Consider the following 22,600-nt stretch of genomic DNA (forward strand, 5'->3'; position numbering starts at 1 on the left):
GTGAGACTTCCCTCCCTGCCTTAGTGAAAAGAATGTGCAGCAACTGAAGAATTGATAATAAATTAACCCTGGTCACCTTCCTTTAAAAAGGGGTCTGGAAAAGCCGGTCCTTTGTTCTGTGCTGTCCCATGCTGCGTTACCAGTGGAAAGACTCACAACTGCGTGTTTAACCAGGGTGAGTGAACCAAACCCGAAGAACGTCTGTGGGTTTAATCTTTGTAAAGAGATTTAGACCGTGTGTTTAACCGACATAATTACAGCTTTAGGTTAGGGGATTCTTCATTTAGCTTGGCCACCTTTTATTATCTAGTTGTTTTTTGTACAGTGTGTGTTGTACATATTTCATGTACTGTTTTGCATATATCCACCCACACTAGGGCTACCATTGCTGGTACCCTAGTGGCGGCCACCAACACTGCAACAGCAACAACTGCCTGTTTGCTTAATAACACCTGGATGCCTGTGCAGCATTCCAGCGTCCAACCATCTGCGTCTCTTGTTTCTCCGCGGATACTCGCACGGTAACAGTACACCTCTGTTACTGTACTAAAATGCTGTCTATGCATCTTATGCCTGACAAATGCATCTCAAATTACAGTAGCTGACCAGTAAATCATTAGAAATGTTTGTCTAGTTGAGGACTGCCATCAGGTGGTTGTTGAACAATATGTGTCTCACTGAGCTTCACAGTATGGCATCTTTTGAAGTATCCCATTTAAATTTAATGTCTGAAAAGTCATAATGTGCATATTTATGTTGTGTTTTAAGCTACTGAAGCAGTTTCTTAGTGCAGTGGATAAGATTTTGTCAGCTATATAGCAAACTAAACTTTTACTAAAAAGCTGGTAATCGGAATGGGTCTTTTAGTCAGAAAGGTTGGACAGCGCTGGTCTAGTTGCCTGGGTGTCTCACGATGCCTTACCTGTGTTTTGTTTTCGCCGGGCTCCTCGTCTCTTTTCAGGGTGGGTTTCCAGGCGTTCTCAGCTTTCCTCAGTTGCACCTCGTTCACAGACACATTGGTGATGATCTTGCGTGGCTCTCGCCGCTGGCCCTGCTGAGACCGCCGCAGACCCGCACTCAGCAACTGCAAAGAAGGAACAACAGTGGTCAAGGACCAGGCACGCAAGGGCTTCTCCAAAAGCGACAGGAAATGCACAGATGTAAGGTGTGCTGAGGAGTTAAATCATGCAGACATGCTAGTGTAGGCTACAAGTCTTTACTCTGAATATATTTGGAATGCAAGCATGGTGCTGTTTTGGCACAGGGTATAATCTGGTTTTGCACTTTCCCCTAACATGCCAGCATAACATGACTGGGGGGTGATCTGTTAATATAAAAAAAAACAAAAAAACAAAAAAACAAACAAACAAAAAAAATGCTTGGCCATAACCCTTTTAACAGCAATTAACTTCAGAGAAAGATTTCCCTAAGACAATGTAATCTTGGACTACCTTACTTTACCTTTGGTTAGGTAGTCCAAGATTAGGGCTAATCATGTCCTATACTGCAACTGCGTTTGTCTGTTTTGCGTGACATTTTCTTTCATAGACTTTTACACCACTGTGCTGTGTTGGGAGTTAAACAATAGCATAGTATTCAGAGGGAAGCATTCCTTTACATGACTTAATACAGCAGCCCATGCTGTTTTACCACTGGTTGTTACAGTTGAGTTCAGTTTGGGCTCTCCTCATTCTCTCCCCATCACTTCGACCTGAGGATGCACCATTCCTATCAAGAAACTTGTACCTTAATCACATCTAAAAGTTTTAAAAGGAGTGACATACAGCAGCCCCTCGCCCTCCTGTGATCTGCCGGCTGAAGTCTGCGAAGGCGGGAGTGAAGTCGGGGCCACGGGCCATCACTCTGGGGTCCAGGGGCCTCATCGGCAGCTTGTTTTGATTTATCTGCAAGAGTGCAGTGTATGGTATATGATCACATGCACAATGTCAGTCACATATTATGTGCACTGTCCACTGCAGTAATACTGTGTCAGTATGTAATGTTACACAAATAGATTTTATTTTTAGTGCTTCTATTTTTACCTTTGAAACAGCCACTACCCTTGGTCTACTGACACATACAGTATTGTGTACACAAAGACCGATAATCTTCTAAAGCAAGAATGCAATACCACATTTATTTGTAGATGTGTAAAGCTGCAGTTTTTGGAGTAAGGCATCTTGATACAACAAACCTGGTCAGACAAGGACAGCTATATTTCCATGTATACCACGAAACCTGTAAAACCAAATCTTGTTCAAATGTCAAACTGGTGCTGCAGCCAGTTCCATCTGTAGTCCAAACTTGAACCGGACATTACACAAAAGTCAAAAGATCACCTGTATGGATTTTGTTTTTATATCATTGCCATGTATACATTCTTGGATTTGCTGCCGCTTACAATCCAATCCCAGGGGCAGACGGAACTTAGCATAAAGGTTTGTGTCACTTTCCTGGATGTTCTGCAGCGCTCACCTTGTCGAGAACAACATCGTTGATCTGGGGCAGCCCCTCTGGTTTCTGCACACAGGCCGCCATGAACTGGAAGCCTAGCAGGAACTCCCGGTCATACTGCTTCTTCCCATCAGAGTCCAGAGACGCTGGAGGGACGGAGGGAGGGTACATTGTAAGAAAAATGACAGTGAAGCATGAAGAGTTCCCTTAACATGGTCTGATTAGAGACAATTCACCCAGAACTTCTCAAAACAGGCTGGAAGAGACAGGTAGAAATCAAGAACTGAAAATTACCCTTTTGGATACATTTCAAGCCCCCATCATGCTGATGAATCGCATTAAAAATAGACACGTATACCATCTCCTATTCTGTTGTAAATTTTACTGCTCTTTTAGCCTCTTATATGTTAACATTGTTTTTCATTCTTCACTCCAGCAAAAGTGTAAAATATGACAACTCTAAAAAACAATGCACTGGACTGTTAGAGTTACAATTTTATAACTGTTGGTACCTGTGTCTACCGCCAGTTAATTTACAGAGCCGCTATCCCTAAAGTACGAAATAAGAAAACAAACACAAACTGTAATAACCCAAAATTACTACTTCTGAAGTCTATGAACAACATAACTGCAGTTATATTTATTAAAGCATTTGTTACATATTTCTCCTATACTGTACGTTTTCATTACATGCCACTGTAAGGTTACATAATGAAAAAAAAATCTCCCATTGCATAACACACTGAACATGCAAATTTCTATCACTGGAGTCCAGTATATCGAAGGGCTACCTTCCTGGAAGATGCATTGAGGAGTCCCAGTGGAGCTGTCCTTGTCCCCTGTGGTGGCTCCACTGTCAGTGCTCTCACTCTCGGAGACGTGCTCTGCTCCGTTTCTCACAGGCTCCAGCTCCCGCTCTCCGTTCTCCTCGGGGACGGGCTGCTGCTTCATTTCCACAGGGACAGGGCTGGGTCGATGGGGCTCAGCCTCCAGGGCCTGCTCTACAGAACCCTCCTCTCTGGGCTCAGGCTACAAGACATCAGGATGAAACATTTACTTTACAAACTTTCCCTTTCTCCAAGGTGCACTACATGCTGGGGAGGGGTTTCCTCCATGGGTGATTAATGCTACATGCGATAGAAAAATGAAAAACATGGTAGGTATCAGGGTTCATGCAGAAGAAGAGCTCCAACATTGGGAGAATCTGGCTGAAGTTCCTGCTCATCTTTCATGACCTAGACAAAAGTGTAATTTTAAAGCTTCTTTCAAGAGTTTCAAATTATTTAAAGTAAGCATTTGAAGCAAGGAGTCAACCACCCTCTTGGTCCACTTAACAAAACAAAAAAACAACACACATCTCCTGTCATGGCTGTAAATTTGATGAGCAAAATGTATACCAAAGTATGTACAGAACAGTATAGGAAAGGAAATGGATGAGTTGTTTTCCCAGATACAGTACATGGAAACTGTCAAGTGTGACCTGCATCTTGTCCCCTCGCTGGGGATATAAATGATAAAGACATTGTGGAGGCAAGCACAGGACCTGGTGGTTCTTACCTCTCTGTCTGCATCTAGCACCTCATCCTGCCCTCCAGTCGCCTCTTTTGGTTTCTTCCAGGTCTTTGGTGCAGCAGGAGCAGTTTGAGCTGTAAAAGAGGTTCAAATAACACATTGCATAAAACAAATTTCCAGTGCCTCTACACATACCTATCTGGCACCCACAATGTTGCCACCAAACAAAACCAAACTGCTCAGTTACACAACTTACTTATATAAACATGTGTGTGTGTGTATATATATATATATATATATATATATATATATATATATATATATATATATATATATATATATATATAGATATACACACACACACACATATATTGACAGATTCTCAAAGAGATGCACACATGCAAACCCATGTTTGTTTTCAACAATAAAAGTTCAGTAAAGTCCAGGATGAAAAAATAGTAATTCAAGTCTTAAATCACCTATACACCAACAGCAGAAATCAGTGCTCTTCAATTCTCTGTTGAACATCGCTGCTGTGTTCAGGAACTAACCTGGAGTTCCACTGTTCACCTTGCCTGACGCAACACCATTAACACTCAGACATAACACAGCTAGCATGCTGGGAGGTCATGGATTACCATTCCCAGTCTGCTGCAGGCGCTGTTAAAACCCATCTAAACTCTAATGACTGCCAGAATTGAAACAAAAAGGTGAGGCTGTTCGACTGCAAAAGCGTTGCTGCCGACTAGTACTGCACAGAGCAACCAGGGCAGGAGTTCCCGAGGAGTGTTGTATTTTCCCGTCAAACTTGGGAGCTGAACTCATTTCCTACCACATGCTGTGGTGTTTTAACCGTGCAAGAAGGACCACGCAGGGCAGTGATTACCAATCAAGCAATAAGCCAAGTGCAGCTGGTCTTGCTTTTGAATGATTTGCACAGCATGTCTACAGGTTAGGTGTCTGCCTTTACTAGATTGGTTTTGGAATGTTATTAAGCGCAGTAGACCACGTTTCTTCAGTGCAAGCCTTTTTTTTGTTAGCTCTGCAGTTCTGCACATTCTGATTTTATGAGATCTTTGCAGCAGTGCTTTGGGCGTGTTCCTTATTTAAAAGTAGTTGAACGTGTTGTGTCTGTCATTTTATTTTCCAAGAAAGGAGTGTTGGGCTATTTCTCTAAAAGGTCTAGCTGTCTGCAGCTGCCTGCTGTGTTGGCTAGGCAATACTAGAATTAACAACATTATGATTGCTCTTGTTATCGCTTTTTTTTTTTTTTTAATTTTATTGAACAACTTTGCTAGGCCATTAGTGACAGTTCATTAAGTTTTTTTTTCCTTTCTTTTACATTTCTGTTAAGAGTATACTGCAGAGTTACAAGAATGTGTGTGGCTGTTACATTATTATCATTTTTATTTATTTGGCAGACACCTTTACCCCTGTACTCTTTACTGTGTGCTATGATCTCATTTCACTTGAACCCAGGCTTCCAGATGCAAAAAGCTAGTGTGTTAACCTTGAAACACATGAACTAGTTGCACACTATGTAACAGGCATGCATTTATCCAGTCATTATGGGACAGGACCTATGAGGACAATCAACAGACACAAGTGGTAATAGTTTCTGTTTCACTTTCCTAAGCATTTAAACTAAAGAATTAAATAAGGTAACCAAATCAGAAACGCCACCATAAGAAATTACTGAAGCGTGTACTTGTACAGCATTTGATTGCACATGGACATAACTGAAGAATATCAAATAAATTGGCCTACACTGTACACTTACTATTTAAACATACCTTGCATATTTTTGCTAACTTAAACGTTTGGGTAAAACACTTGGCTGACGTTTAAACTAAAGTTATAAATCTATGAAAAATAAACTTTTAGTACAATAATATGCCGTTTGGGATTTTTATTTTCCTGTTCAAATGTTTAAACCGTCACAGGCTTAGTTTAACATTTAAACTATTTCACCTCTAACCCACGCATTAACTTTAAAATTTGCTGTCCTGCTTTACCTGGAATAGGACTTTTTCTGGAGTTGGGTGGCTGGGAGTCTAGGGTTTCCTCCAGCTGGACGTCCACGTCTCCCACTTCTTTTGTCTCTGAGCTGATGGGCGTCCTCCTACCTTCCCCGGCCTCAACAGTCCCCTGATTGACTGCCTGGAGTATGGGAAGAGTGGTAGCAGCAGCAATGAGAGCAGCACTAGCAGTGGAAGTTAGGATAGCGGAACAAGTGCTGGCAGGGTGGGCCGGCAGACTTGGGCTCGCTGCCCTGGCCTCTCTCAAATGCGTTTCCTGGCTCTCGGCGTTGGAAGTCAAGGGCGGAGGAGGAGTCTGAAGCAGCAGCAGCACTGGCTCGTGGGAGGCCATGTCCACGTCGCTGCACGGTGAGGTTGCCTCCTTTTCACTCAGCCCGTTCATCTCTTTCATGACAGCGGCCACTCCAGTTGATGTGGGGATGGCCGGGGAAGCAGAGAGACTCCTGGGAGGGTCTGGGAGGGCCTTGTCGGAGGGCTGTGGGGAGACTGAGGGAGCTGGTTCCTCTCTGAGGCTGCCTGATTCAGCTCTGTCCACTGTGAATGCCGTTTTGCTGGTGACAGCAATAGGAACGGCGGCAAGGCTAGGGGAAGAGCTGGGTGTGGCAACAGCAGCAGGAATGACCAGAGGAAGCTCTGGAGGTTTCTCCGGAGGAGAAAGGTCCTGCGTGGTCACAATGTGATCCCTCTTCTCAGCAGTGACGTCAGGCCGCAGCCCCGGGAACGAGGACTTTAACACAGCAGGGTCGTGTTTTGGCTTCTCTTCTGAAGAAAACGGAAAATAAGTTTTAGAAACAATCCTCATGGTCTGGGGTGGCAATAGAGAAGAGTCCAATATATTCTTAACACTTTGCCAACAACTGTGTCTACTAGACCAAGACTGAAGTTCTCTTATACAAATATATGAAAAATTCAGATGTTACATATGGGCATACCTGATAGTCTGGGGGCTTTGCATGGATTTATTAAACATTTACTCTGAAAAAAGGTACAACAACTTTCTGTGTGATGTTGGAACTACTCATCAAAATGTGACCATGTGGACATTTCCACATTTGATCTACACAAGAAACATACCTGGCTGTCATGGTATAACAAAGTGTATTTATAAAAATAAAAATAAATATCTCTGAACTGCTTTGGTATTAAAAGTATTTGACAACTGTATAAAAACGTTATTAAATGCAACTGAAGTAACATTTTCAGAAGCTGGGGTTTGGCGACTTGCACCATTTTTTTTTTTTTTATGCAGCGACAAAAAGTGTGCCCTAAATCCATGGCCTCTTATCTCAGGGCTGCAAGGAAGGAATAGGTGAGAAGGCATTAGCCTAATTACTGTCACAAAACCACGAGTGCTACAGTGCCCAGGGTCTGCCCATATTACTACCTAATTCCTTAAGGCACAAGCACTTGCCATTTACAAACAGACTCACTTGAGCAGTTCAAGTACACCATGTAAAGTCTGCAGTATGCAGGAAGCAAAAGTAAACAATGGAGATGGGGATGTTGGGAATGGTAGCTAGTGTCTTAAATATAATCTACAGTAGTCAGGGATATCACAGTGTATAATACAACCGTCATAAATACCTTGGCATTGCATACAGTTACAATACAGTGCTTCTTGTTATTTCTGATTTGCACATCAACAAAGTCAGTAAACATTGAAAACAGTGAATGACTGAACGGGTCCTTAAACAGTAGAGAACACGCCAATTTACTGTAAACATAGCCAAACCATAAACTAACCGTATTTGTGAATGAAGAAATCGGGAAATAACGAGGGAGCACTGTAGTAGTAGCTGGTATTCTTCTATTAAAAGTAAGTCCTTTCATGGTGCGACTGTATACCAGCTTGTATTGTACAAAACCCTATCAGATACTCTCTCTGCATATGTAATAAAATAAGGCAGTATGATCAAACCTGGCTTGAAGTCAACAGCTGTGGGGGTAAGCTGGTTCTCCACACTGTACATCACGTGCCCATGATCCGGGGCCTGGCTGCTCAGCTGCTGGGATTTGAGGTAGAAAATGTGAGGATAATGAGGGTGCGGACATAAAAACTAGCAAAGTGGAGCACACCCAAAACAGAAAGCAGAAGGGGGATTGGGGGAGAGAAAAAGAAAGATAAGGGGTGGGGAGTGTGATACAGAACAGAATCGGCAAATAAGAAACAAGAGGGGGTTAAAAGAATGGGAAGCAGGAATGGAGAAAGAAAGGAGAGACAAATACTGTTAATGGCAAGAAGAGACAACAATGTCACAGGACAAGTGGAGGAGCGTTCCCTCGAAAGAGGATGTGGTAGTCCTGAGACTAGCAGGTTGGTGTAAAATGAGGGTTGATCGATATGAAAAATAAATAATAACAAGGTGTGGATGTAACATACATCCTGGCTATAAATACAAATTTAGAGTGAAAAGCTTAGTGCTGGTTTAAGAGTTTAGCAAAGCCTCATTCTAACAGTCTACACAGTTAAACATACCTACAGCCTGGGGCTGCCATATTGAGTGGAGTTATCTTTTAAATCTGTTTGCAGATCTGCAGTGTCACTGCAGTCACAGAGCTTCTAAAACGCAGCTTGTATTACAACAGTTCTATATCAAATGTACTTTTAAGTCAGACGAAGGAGAGCGTTTCTGCAAATATTTACCTCTGTGTACCATTACACCCATTTTCTCCACCTACTTCTGTGCCACAAATTGAATGCAGTAATTGTGGATAGTGGTTAATAGTCCCATCTTCTGTCTGCTATTATTACTATCTGGCAAGTAAGGACATTTTCACCACTTTGTTTACTATTTTTCTGGAATAACAATTTGAATATGTAGTAAGATACACCCTGGGCCATTGCTAGGAGTGACACATTATCTATCTATCTCTTATAAGATTTATACATGTATATAATTATCTGTAGAGGGAACGCTTTCAAAAAGACAAGACACTCAGGCAGAACTAGACCATCAAAAGCAGACAAAACTGTTTGTAAAGCATGGATATAAAGCATTTGTTTAAGATGCAGTATTCCTTTTCTTTAACAGCAGAGTACAGTATATATCCAGGTCTATACATGCACTGTGCATTCACCAGCACACATTACTGTTTTATATTAAGAAAAAAGCGCACCCTTCAAAAGGAGACATCATTGTCACACATTTAATACCATGGAGTATTTTAAGTAATTGGAGTATTTAATGGAGCCTCAGAATGCCTATAGGCCAAGGGGGCTGGTTCTTACTGGGGTATGGAAGTACAGAAATCAAATTGCTCTTACAAGCTGGCCCAGGTTAATGCCCATCTATTTCAATCCTCAACCTTCTGGTTTAGAATCAAGTTCAGTACAATCTACCCACTGAATTTGGGTTTGGAAGAAAATGAATTACGGCATGCTTTTAAAATCAAAAGAAAAAAAAAAAAAACTTGGTCAAAAAAACAAAATGGTCACAAAAAAAATGACAAGTAGTAAGAGAGAGACATTGTTTACAAATTAGATACAGAGATACCCATCAAGGTCCTAACCTAACTGCCTTGTCTACTGACCCAAGCTCCACCCCCACCCTCCCAAACACATTAACATTAAATTACTTTATTCCCCCTCCACACACACTACTGTGGTGCCCGGAAATAAATTTAAATGGTCAGAGATATCCTGCAAGTACCATCTCTAACCACTAGACCACATCGCCTCCTAGACCCTCAACCTTAACCACTGGCACCTAATACTTTACACTCAACCTGTGTGTTCTAGTTCCAAACACCACAACCATCACCATTGCAGGATAGTCCCAGAGCGGCCCATCTTACCTGGGGAGGGGTGGGCGTGGAGGACGGCCTGCCTACAGGTGGGGTTGTGTTCCGGCTCCCACCCCCTCCTGACATGATCTCCTCTGTGATGTCCTTCCCGCCCTGGTTGGGGTCTCGGATTCGGATCTGTGGAAACAGTAACAGGTCCCTTCACTGAAGCACTACAGTCAAGGAACAGTCGCTTTTATTCCCAGTTTCACAAAGTGATCCTTAATATTGGGTGTAACAGGTGTTCGTAATGGAAGTAATCCCATTCTGTACTCACCGTTTTCTTCTCTCTCTTGGCGGGCGGAGGTTGCTGTGGTGTAGGCACTATGATGGGTGGAGAGGGACTGAATACAGTCTGCCCAGTGTAGTAGGGTGCTCCTACAAGGAAAATCAAGTGAAAATTCACCAGCTAGGAATGGCTTGTATTCTGTTTGGAAATAGCTGTGGATCTGTACATTGCAGACCAAACTTGAACAGGGGCAAAGGGCCACACTAATTTTCTGTGCAGCAATGCAAAGCTGGTTTTAATTTCTATTATCAAAGTAACATCGGTTGTTTACTGCTTGTTCAAACACATCAACACTTCTTCACATTTCGGAATTGGAACAAAAGGTTTGTCCCACCTCTGGCCCCATCACGTTTAGGCTGGCCAACTAAAAAAAAAAAAAAAGGATTATGTGCTCAAGAGGCTTTGGAATTGGCCAACAAAAAAAAGGTGATATTTTAAAAATGGAAACACCTGCAGCGCTGTATTGGTTAAGCCTACATTGTGTGGGATCATGACCCTGTCTCAACACAGACAGAGGAACCAGGGTTCCTATTGTTACATAGTCAACAAGCTCTTTGGATATTAATCAGCTCCATTTTTTTAATTCCTTAGTTTCATTGCAGTGGTGGCCTGTAGTCATATCTATGGTGGCCTTCCATTGCAAAGGCGGTCCAGCCAGCACGGACTACAGTAATCCGCACTGCAGACTTTGCCTTTCCCTGTACACTCAGCACTTTCCACCGATGTGCACAGACCACTGCTGCCTCCACGCGTTTAAAGGGACAGTGTACAGAAAGCTCCAAGTTTTCAGCAATCAGGGTAAAGACAATGATGTGCATGAAGATGACATCTGCAGCATCACGTCATGCACTGCGATTTGAGAACAGGCATTTTATGTTTAACGTAATGCCCGCTTGGTAGCTACAGTACCAGCATGTTCAGACGGAAAGTATGACGACTGACCCTGTTGTCACTAAATAATAAAAGAAGAAATAATGAACAAACAATGTATTCTGAAAGGTCTACAGGAGGTTAGGAGTCCATATCAAAAGTATGGAGAAAATCTGTTTAATTCAAGGCAGTTATTGTGTGAGTGTGACTGGCATACAGACATGATCACACATAACCGTCAACATTTCGAATGAGGTCCCTAATAAATTTATATTAAATTTAGCAGCATATATTTGTACCATATCGTCGGGTGCAGTTTCCAATATACTGCAAGCAGTGCTATTTTCTATTCCTGTACTATAAACTGTATTTGCTATGGCTAATCTGCCTTTAACAGCGGATTGAAGATTTTAGCTTCATCACATTTTCTTGATTTGCATTTATTATTTATAGATCTGGATTTTATTAAGAACCAAAACAATGTTGGAATGAGACTTCAAGACTACAACCAAAGATCATACCCTGTAAAACTTCAACCGAAATAAAACGAATTGAACAAAAAAGCACTCCATCAAACAAAACAAAAAAATATATATAATACAGCAACCTCTGCCAAAATCAAGTGCAGCTACAAAAATGGTATGGTTTGTATTACATGGCAATTTGTCACTTCTTTTGTAACAATGCTTGCTGCAAACATGAATTCCCTGAAAATCAGCGACTGCCCATTGGATTCTATGCCTGTTGAAGAAGAATATTTTAGTAAAATAAGTAAGTTTCCTTGTTCCAAGCTCCGATTAGGTCAAATATATTTATTTCCCTTAGAAGTAAAACTTTAAGAGGTTTATGCTGGAATGCAAACTTTACTGACATGCTCTGGTGAAACCACTGTGTAAGGACTTTCACAGCTTAACTAACTATTTAAAGCTGCACCCTCCATTTTGTGCTTTTGATTTGCTCTGCACTGTACAGGACATGCCCAGCCTCCCCAATAACACTGCACTGAATCAGCATGTCTAAAAACACCAATATATCATCTCTTGGGCATTTGCACCTACAATAAGGTTCAACAATAAGCAAACAATGAATTTTCCAAAGATAATCCCACTTATTCATCTATTGTGTGTTCACTGCCTTTGCAATGCAAATCTATTCAAATAGACCAGTGTTCGGTGAAAGCAGATTAACGTCATCAGTGACCTGTGTCATGGCACTTCTTCTGTGTTGCGTTTACCAAGACTATTTACTGTACTTAAAAGAATCACAAGTATGTGTTTTAAGTGTTCTCTGTTGAACAAATAATAAAACACTGATAAGTGGGAATCCCTTGTCTTTGTTCATATTGTTTCAAAGTGTACACATCACCTGAGCATTGTGTCTCTAGATAGCTGTGTGCTACAGAGGCTGAAGGACAACCAGCGCAAACAAGATCTTCAATTACTATCATCTAGAAAATGGATAACATTTTGCGGTACCACTTTGCTACAATATATGAGAAGAGTTGACGTTAGCAACTGCAGATTGTGAAAGCAAGCAGCCTGTGTTGGTTAAGACAAGCAAAATATATAGCACAGCTAGAGGCCCTACATTTAAACCACTGTTAACTCTAATGGGACCTTATAGCACTTAACACAGCTGGTTTCACAGTGCAAGATTAGCTGGGATTAGGTAGTCCAAAATTAGTTCAAATATCAATGTTTGTGAAACTTGCTGTAAATTTACAATTAGCGGGTTATCATGCAGTTGTTTGCACATACTCCCGGCTGCTGATCCTTTAAATAATATACTTGATTGAGTGCAGTTCTGAAACCCAGGACTGGGTGCAGGAACAGTGCGTCTAGTTTCTAACCCCGAGTACAGTTCAGAGTGCCGTGGAGTCCTCGGAACTTACCGTACGGCGTGGGGAACTCCCCAGGTCCAGGCCCAGGATAGAAGGTGTTGGGCCCCGGTGGCTGAACAGAATACTGCTGAGGAGGGCCCACATAGGGAGTGCTGTGGCGGTACTACAGAAGAAACAGAGACAACGGTTACTGCAAAGTAATCAATACACACTGCCAGGGAAACCACATTCAAAATGGTACAGAAACCCAACTCGTCAGTACGAACATTAAAAAAAAAAAAAAAAAAAAAAAAAAAAAAAAAAAAGCTATGAAAAAGAGGAGGCCTATCAATGTTCGCTCCTAGCATCTGACTGGTCCCAGAACTAGGTCAGCTCTTAAAGGATCAGCTATAACATGGCTTGGAAACCCATTTCGTACATTTTCTCCTGCACTCCATTGTGAGTTTGCAGGTTAAATTGTGCTCTAATGGTTCAGTGAATCCCAAGGGCTCCCCATACTGATCCTTACCTGTGGTATGTAGTACTGAGTTCCTTGTGGAGATGGGAAGGGCATGGCAGTCATGGTCATCATGATTGGCTGGTTTGGGGGGTACACAGCAGGGGCGGGGTTCTGTGATCCTGGGCGAATTGATGGACTGTTACTGGGAATGGTTGCGCGTGCCGTTTGCATCTGGGACCTCTGGAAAAACTGCAGGAGGAAAAAACAAATGAGAGTTACAGCACCTTTACACCGACAATTAAAACCCAGCAACCAATCATGTTACCCGTGAATTAGGCTATAGAATGAAAAAGGACAAAATTAAATAATTTTCATTGATCAACACATTTTTCCACATTCTCCCTGAAACTAACTCATGCTTAAGAGTTAGTGGGGTTCCAAAAAATATAGCGCTGTACGTCACCACATGTTGGTACAATTGTTTAAATAACACATCTGTAATTTTTCTTTTTATTATTAACATCCTGAAAAACTTTTACACTTTTAACTTGTCTATTTCAAAGATCTTTTCAAAATGGCTGCTGTAGTGCACTGATAGTGTTAGGATTATTGACCACATTGTCATAACAATCCATGATGTGGTATGAAACAGAAAAGCCAGAGCTAAATTGTTTTATTTTTTATTTTTATTTTTTTTCAAATCGCTTTTCCTGCAGTGATTTAGAGGACAGATCTCAAACCCCAGTGCACTAGAGCTGCCATTTTGAAAAGAGCTTTGAAACAGACTTAAAAAAGTTATAAGTGCAAAAAGTTGTCAGGATGTTAACAATGAAAAGACAAAATGACAGTTCCATTATTTAAACAGTTGTAGCATCACGTGGGGAAGTGGGAAGCTATTTTTGGGAACCTCGCTGCTTACTCTGACTTTCCCTGGGAATAAACTTGAGTTAGAGCGGCTGTTTAACAAAACCAAGATAACTGATGGTGGAGTGGTGGTAAAATAACTGTGCACAGTTATCAAGTTTTTGTTATTTTGTACTTTTTAAAAGCCATTATAAAAATACCATCTCCATAATTAAAATGTAATTTTGGGGTTAGGAGTTGCTACTACAGGAATTGTAAGGCTTATTCATTTGGCAAGTGGAACTGAAATACAAACAGAAAAGGGCAATGTTTCTTCACAAAAAGCAAAGTGGGCAGTAGATCTGAAGCCGAGATCTCAATATATTGTAGCATCTAGAAATGCCCTCCTCTTTCAGGTTTTATTCTTTATAGCACGATAGCAATGTGTCGTGTCATTGTTGTTATTTAAAAGATCAATTCACTCCTTCTCCTAAAATTGACAGCAAAGGTGAAATCCTCATCAGAGAAATGCAAAAATAATTATTGCAACTTTCCTGAATAAACAGTGCTGTTGAGCTCATAGGGTTGTCCCCTGAAAACATTGCTTTCTGTTCAGCTAAAACAAACATCACTTATACAGGGAGTGCTTTTGATGCTACACATGCACGTTGGTTTACAATGAGAAACAGGTGAATCATTTCTGCAGTCTTCTCACTACGGGGTTTCTTGCATCTGCTAGCACTTAATGAAACTTTAAATGCTCTCTTACAACAGTGACTAAAAACAACAAGTCTGGGAACTCTTTGAACTCAAAGAAAATAACTGAATACAAACAAGAATGTTGAATTAAAAAAAAAAAAAAAAAGTGTGTGTACGCACCATCTGCCACTGTAACACAGATATCGAAAGGGATACACAGGTATTTTCCCAGTATGGTGGCAGGTTACCCTGGTAAAAAGCAGCAAGCGAGCCAACAGACAATTACCGTTTCAAGTCAGGTAAATCTCTGGCTCACCAAAAATGGGCACAGCCTTTAGACTATTGGATCAACTGGTAAAAAAAGTTCTCCAAGGTACATTGACAACTCGTATGTACCACACTTCCACTTTTACTTCGATCTAGTGAACAGCTTTTTAAAGAGTGATCAAACTTGATTATGGCATTCTTTACCACGATAATCAGAATCCGAGAATAACTGGAGGTACCTTTCCCTCGGTATGTCACACATTCCCATACAGTGGATGAAGGTCATAGCGATCAAATTCTTTATTAATAGTGAAATCCAACCACTGAACACTAAAAAAAAATTAAAAAAATCACATTTTGGAGTTGTCATAGACACCCCACAGTAACACGATTTTTAAAAATATGATAACCATATTTGTCAATGGTTACACTTGTCTATTTGGCCTTACAGGAATGAAAATAAGGGTGAGTGTGTTAAAGCAGTATTACTCCTGACTAGCTTTAAGATCACTGTGCTTAGCTAGTACACAGTGTGATTTAATATCACTGGGGTCCACTCCATTGATCTAAAAAGTGTTACATTTGGTCACCATTTCGATATTTAAGTCAGAGTCCCTTTGGAGAAAAATCAGTTTAAAGTGATGTAAAAGGGGAACAATCCTATTTGAATGATTTAGTGAGCTGAAAAGCCCTGATTGTGTGCTGTCAAAGTTAACCATTAAAAATAAGTCAGGCGTCTTTTAGAACCCAAGAAAGTTTGCATTGTCTAAATGCTGTATCACAAAGTTTTATGTTTTACCAGTTTGCTGAAGCCTTCACAGGCTGAAAATGGGCTCACTGATTTTCTAATTTCTGCTAGCCTTTCCAAAGCACTTTTAATACAAAAAAGAGTTAGAGTGTGCTGCGTGGGATCACTCAATTAGTAACACTAGGTAGTCAATGATTAGTGATAATGGGGGTCTGTGAAACTTCACAGTAGAATTAACTAGGCATCAAAATGCTAAACCTAACGTATACTTCATTACATAAAGAACTAGGCCAAAACAAAAAAAGGAGAGACAAGGAAGAGAGCAATACAAAAAGAGACAAAAGAAAGAAAGACAAAACCCACCTATACTCAGTCTCACCCACTAGAAAACAAATGTCAGTTAGGACTCATGCCATGCGTTCTAGAGACTTAATTTACCTGGATGGGCCTGAATCCTCCCTTGAATATTGAAGCAGGAAAAAGAGAGAAGCCAATGGAATACCATACTGATGAATGGGCAAGACAGATAGAGACAGACAGACAGACAGACAGACAGACAGAGCGGGCAGGCCCACGCCATGCAGTCTGCCCTACAGTGCAATGCAATCACTGTTAAAAGAGTAAGACGCTTCAGTTTTAATATTAGATTCCATTATTACACTGTGTTTGTGTTCCTCATTGCATCCTCCCCCCCCCCTCCCCCTACCCCCCAGAATATTGACTATGAGGCTTCTGCATACCACATTTTTAAATATTAAACAGTGCAGCAGAAAAAGAACTTGATGCTATACCCTGAGGTTTTGGACTGAAAAAACACACGCTTGTATTCTGGTTTCTGATTCACGTGTACCTCATAACAAAGTAAAAGGAGTTCAAACAGGCCTCTTCAGACCTTTATTGCGATGCTTAGGAGTGCATGGCTGAACAGCTCCAGAAATATATTCCACAGCAACACCAATCATACCTCAAGCGTGGGTGCAATTTTCTTAAAAGCTTTTTTTTTTTTAATGAAACAGAAAAGACAGTAGGTGTAGAGACCCAGTGTGAGTGAAACCATATTTGAATTCCTGGAACCTTCTTTTTAAATGTGAAAAATGTGTTTGACTACATTATATAAAACAAGTCTCTAAATTCTGTTGAATGAGTCATGATGCAAGTGTGCTGTAGTATTCTGGCAGTACTGGCACCCTCACAAGAAACAAACATATTTTTCTTTACGTATCTGCAACAGTGCAAACCACATGCTGTGCCCGTGTTTCAGAGATGGATAGATTACAAGGGCAGGGCAGTAGATCCTCTAAAAAGCACAACTGCTTACAAGTAATTAAATAGGTATATAATTAAAAATTACTGTACATACAGATATGTATAACAGGGAGATGAGAGAAGGTGCCTCAGACCAACATTTCCAGTTAAGAGGGTCTAAGAGAGAGTCCTTTTTAGTTTTATTAGAAGATTCTTACATACTGTACCTGTCCTACATGTGTTAAAGGATCTTATCATGTCGAGATAGTGAACCGGAGTGGATTATAGGTGCCCCAGACCGCATTTAGTAGGTGTTATAAGGAGAGTCCAAGCACTGATTAGACGATGATTAATCCCGGAGCATTAAAATCCATTCAAATAAGTGAATCTGCATTACTGGACGTAGAGAAAGCAAAACGTGTAGCAGTGTCTGCTTAAGGGTTCACACCATTCTACTCCTGAAAATGATTGAATTAACAATTAGGGATAGGCCGGAATATATATATATACACCGCTATTATATAATGCTATATATATCCGATATATATACTGTACATTAAAAATACATTCAAATAAGTGAATCTGCATTTACGATTAAGTAAGCCAAAGCAACCGATAGTTGTGTCTTTATAAGGGTTAGAAACCACACTACTCCTGAACCCAGGACTCCCTTTGTTTAGGTATACATCTGGAGTGACCATGTGCCAGGAATTTGAGCACACTAAATCTACTCTGAAATGATTGAATTTATTTATACAGCTATATAGGATGAATACATTATTAGATTGGGGCTCTGATTTTACAAATTGTTTAAATAATGTATATATATATATATATATATATATATATATATATATATATATATATATATATATATATAAATATATATATATAATTGAATAATATATAAAATAATATACTTTACTAAGGGTAGTTATAAAACCCAGGAGTTTCTTATCCTGCATTATGCATTAGCGTGAGCGTTTTTAGGGTATTAACACGTGTTTGTTGTGATCATGAAGGTGGCAAGCCTAATAACGTACAAGAACACACCTGTGACTCGCATTACAAGTGGTATACATTTGCACTAAGAATTCAGCCCCCCTCAACCCTAGTGAATAGCTTCAGCTGTGAAAATATTCCCCTCTGTCTCTAACCGACTGATCTAACAGGCTCATTAGTAGTGCTGTTTACAGTCTTAGCAGAGGAATGAATAAGAATGCATACTTCTAAAACCCAATCATTGCCATTCACATCAAGTTAAACTCAGTATTAAATAAAACTACGTTAAAGCTATTTTGGGGGTTACACAGCATATGTTAATAATGTATTGTGTTTGTGAGTGAATGGCAGATTGAACCACCACAGCTATTTAGGCTTACAAAACCTAGAATGACTTAAACTGCTATGCAAACAAAAAACAAATTCTAATGATTGCAACAAATCTTGCAAACATGAGGTTAAATTAAATCCCAAAGCATGTGCAAAAACCCCAAAACAATCAGATTCTAAATTGAAACAGAAACCACTTTCTATACGATATACCTTGTTTTTTTTCTTTTGACAACAACATTGTTACACCTAAAACCACAAAGAACAGCCTGTAGCATTGGGAGGCTTACCGTTCCTTATGTATACACAGGCAAGTTATTTGTGTGCACAGGCAGTAGATTATATTAATTTTCCAAAAAGGTTGTAAACTTTAAAACACTTTACTGCACAACTTTGTTCTAAATATCAAAATATTGAGATATACCTTTGTAAACTTATGAACATTATTTATTTGCAAAATAAGTGGAGGGAGTTGCCATGGAAACAGACTGGCTCACATTTTGGAGGGGTGTTGGTATATACCATTATCAAAACAGAAACACAATATTAAGTGTAAAACAGTGACAACAGGTAACTAGAATGAATCATCCTTTTTTTAGCGCTCTATGCAGTAAAGGGTTTTAAGCAACTCTACACAGCAAAAGCTACTAGTATATGTGGGTTTTCAGGGCCTGGCCATGAAATACAATCCACGAGATGGAAATGAAGGGGTTAATTAACGTTACCTGATGGTGGGCAGGACGAGGCCCCGCTGCAAACTGGAAGACAATTCAGGGACAAAGCAAAACAAAACAAAACAAAACAAAAAAGACATAAAAAAACATTAGAAAGATACAATACACAGACATAATAGCAAAGATCTGCCCAGAACATGGCTAGGATAGCTTGTGCTGCTTATGAACCTGGACATATCTCAAGCATTAGCATCCTCTTGCTGTCTAAACATACTCCATAGTTTCACGACTTCACGAACACCAGTTTATGACGACAACCCAGACTTAATCCACTCATTCCGAGTGGTATATCGAAATACATATTTTAAAAGTAGTTCATGAAATATATACATAGACTTATAGACATTTGTGAATTGTGAAATAAGGGAAGCACAGCACTATACTGTATTTCACTGTATAAACACAGTAGGCTTAGTAACTTGCCTAACATCGCTGTTCTTAAGGTCACCCTCCACTTACTATAACCACATTGAAAGCATACACCGAGACAGCAAGGGGACAACCTCCCGAGGATATCATTTCTGTTATCACACACTTTCATCAGTCTTACAACTGACTTCCACTGCTCTTAATATAACTTTGGGAAATAAAAGTACAAGATTAAAAGGTTTACTTGCAAGTAAGTTGCAGTACGGTATTGAAATATCCCAGCTAGTATGCACCAGTTATCTCCCTTAAAAGTGACATTAAAAGGGGCTTCGTATGATGCCAGCAAAACCCTTTTTACAGGTGTTATCCAACCAGGTCCCATCTAAGTCTACAGGCCTTTCATGGATCACTTACTGGGAGAGCCAAACATTCACAGAGCAAAACAACAAACAAGCTGTTTACCACTTCAGGAGTTTACCACTTCAGGAGTTTACCACTTCAGGAGTTTACCACTTCAGTCTGGCTCCTGATCAGTTTAGTAACACATTGCAGCAAGCTACAGTACAGTGACCAAAACCACCCTTACATACCATGGTGTTGAGCAATGCAGGTTATCCAGACTGTATGAGCTAGCTTCTTTTTTTTAATCCCTGCCTGTCTGATCACTACATGTTTTGTAAACTGACTTTTTTCATCCTTTTGTTTTTAGTTATGCTTTAGTATATTAAACAAAACTAAGCATGGATAAAACATACTAATGATACATTGATAGATTATACATCTCTAATAAAACATACCTAAATAAACAAGACAGTAATACATTAGTATTAGTACCACATTACACAGGTCGCCAGTTTTTACACTAACAGCTCTTCTGTCCAATAGGTTTTCGACTACTGTCCCGTCACCACCCCCCCCCCCCCCCCCCCAAAAAAAAAGGTCCCTAATGTTGTGGAAAGGCCCAGAGACACACTGCCCTGAAGCGGACAGTCTCTGCAATTACTTACCGAGCGGCTCTGTGGTTGTGCATTCATTGGCTGCTGGGGAAGGTACACAGGAGGTGCGGCTGCTGCATTCTGTCCAGAGGTGTACGGAGACTATAGAGTGAGAAAGAGAGACAGGAGGGAGAGGGCAGGTTTAACAAGACCCTGATACAAGTTCACCTCTTCATCACAGGTTTATTCTCAAATACAGTTTATTTTCCAAGCTCAGGCACATTCAGCAATCACTCCCAGCCCTCATCCAGCAAGAATGAGTCTAGGCTGGGATGTGCTGTAATGCTAATGCCTAGGCTGGGATGTGCTGTAATGCTAATGCGTTCACTATCTTTATTGCCATGGCGGCTGTTTCAAAAGTTTATGGAAGTCGACAGCTTTTTGTTCTGGGCTCAGTAAGGACTGTAGCCTCCTATCTAGATTGGGTGTTGAGTGGCAAGGTCATTTAGGTTTTGCTTCCTCAGGCTGCTCCACCAGTTTCAGGAGCACTGATATCGGGAGGGACTATTTATAGCTCGGTACAGTGGCTGAGGCTGACGTAGGCGGCTATGCTGTTCCTCCACTGGCTGTGGTGGGGAAAGCCGAGCCCTTTAATCAGATCAAAACATGCCGCAGAACAGCCGAGTCACCCTAAGATTTTCATTTCCTGGTAAATTATAGAAAGAAAAACAACACACTCTCACACCATTGAGACAGATGAAAATACATTCAAAAGAGACCAACAATAAACAACCAATAAACATACACATACATGCTCAGACAACAGTATTGAAACAATTTTTAATAAATAAATATATATCTATATATATATATATATATATATATATATATGTATATATATATATATATATATATATATGTGTGTACATATATGTAACATACATACATATATATACACACACACACACAATGTCTGCCCCACTTCAATGCCTGGGCATTGCCCTGCTCTAAATATGCAAACAAGGTTGATCATGTGATGTGGCTGATGACCTATACAGCACTATAAAGCTGTAGGAGCAGCACAACTTAAAACATTCTACCAGAAATGGAGAAGGGCAGAGATCTAACAGAACTTGAAGGGGGCATGATAGTGGGGCACGACAAAAACAGGTGCAACAGTAACAGGGCCAGTCATGAGCTGCTCCCAGTATTAGGTATAGGTCCTATTAAAAGTACCCAGGCAGTGTAAACAGGGACAGATGATTCAGAGGAAAGTAACATGACATTCCCTCATCAAAAAAAAAAAAAAAAAAAGAGCCAGTCATCAACACACCAGCCTCTAACCCAACAAACTACCGCAAACACACACAGAATAGGTCTGTGGAAATACACCCAGTTCAGCCTAATGCTAAATCTTCACTTGTTCAGATTCTGGAGATGACTTAAGTGCTGGAAGAGATCCAGGCAGCCATGAAAGGAAAGGGGTTTAGAGCTGTAAAAGCCATTGCTTCTCAGAAGCAGCACCAGTCCCTTATTGTTTTGTTATTGATCATTTTGTTTCCCAGACTTCACTTATCATGACTTGACTCAAGTGCTTGCACAAAACGAAACGTTCAAACAGCAAAACAACTGAAAAGGAGAATTATATATATTTTTCAACCAGTCAATAGAATATTTAGTATGGTACTGTGGGCTTGGGACAATATCATGAGTCGCAAATCATGAGTTTACTAATTATTGTAATGAAAAGTGACTAGCAACAATTCTAACAGTCATCTACAGCTTTAAAGGATCACAGCCACTGCTGCCAAGATGTTTTGTTCATCTCTCTTCCATGGTCCACATATTTGAGCATTAAGAAAGTGGTGCCATGTAATCAAACTGGCCTCTACTATTGGAGGGAACAGTGGTGTGTTTTTTTGCTTTTGTTTGCATGTTTATTTTTAAAGAAAAGACGAGAATCAAAAAGCAGAAAAAGACTGCGAGAGAGGAAGAATTACTGACTAGGAAGAAACAATTGCTGGGATTTAAAACATGACTTAAGATAATAATCATTTTTAGATGACAATTAAAAGTAATTACTGCCCAACCCTGCAGAATGGACCTCATTGCTGGTACATGGTCATTCCTGTAATCCATTCAAAAACATTACAAAACAGTTATGTACACTTTTAAAACAAGAACTGCCATATAAACTATCAC

At 40.3% G+C, this 22,600-nt stretch overlaps 1 protein-coding gene across 9 annotated transcripts in view; it reads right to left on the reverse strand.

The window, feature by feature from the left end:
- The window catches only part of LOC121329189 (eukaryotic translation initiation factor 4 gamma 3-like), a 59,927-nt gene that overhangs the window by 19,198 nt on the left and 18,129 nt on the right, over nucleotides 1–22,600 (reverse strand). For 3 of the 9 annotated variants that reach the window (XM_041274626.1, XM_041274630.1, XM_041274624.1), the window contains exons 4-17: nucleotides 20,471–20,560; nucleotides 19,086–19,118; nucleotides 16,222–16,242; nucleotides 13,296–13,475; nucleotides 12,839–12,950; nucleotides 10,066–10,166; nucleotides 9,801–9,926; nucleotides 7,924–8,062; nucleotides 5,982–6,767; nucleotides 4,012–4,100; nucleotides 3,246–3,483; nucleotides 2,476–2,600; nucleotides 1,785–1,904; nucleotides 923–1,084 (exon numbers count right to left, since the gene is read on the reverse strand). In XM_041274626.1, coding sequence (XP_041130560.1) covers nucleotides 923–1,084; nucleotides 1,785–1,904; nucleotides 2,476–2,600; nucleotides 3,246–3,483; nucleotides 4,012–4,100; nucleotides 5,982–6,767; nucleotides 7,924–8,062; nucleotides 9,801–9,926; nucleotides 10,066–10,166; nucleotides 12,839–12,950; nucleotides 13,296–13,475; nucleotides 16,222–16,242; nucleotides 19,086–19,118; nucleotides 20,471–20,560 — 2,322 coding nt within the window. The remainder of the gene's footprint in view (nucleotides 1–922; nucleotides 1,085–1,784; nucleotides 1,905–2,475; nucleotides 2,601–3,245; nucleotides 3,484–4,011; nucleotides 4,101–5,981; nucleotides 6,768–7,923; nucleotides 8,063–9,800; nucleotides 9,927–10,065; nucleotides 10,167–12,838; nucleotides 12,951–13,295; nucleotides 13,476–16,221; nucleotides 16,243–19,085; nucleotides 19,119–20,470; nucleotides 20,561–22,600) is intronic. The other 6 variants (XM_041274628.1, XM_041274627.1, XM_041274632.1 and 3 more) reach the window with 6 other exon arrangements.

Source organism: Polyodon spathula, chromosome 16 (assembly GCF_017654505.1).
Source record: "Polyodon spathula isolate WHYD16114869_AA chromosome 16, ASM1765450v1, whole genome shotgun sequence".
NCBI classification, from domain to species: Eukaryota; Metazoa; Chordata; class Actinopteri; order Acipenseriformes; family Polyodontidae; genus Polyodon; species Polyodon spathula.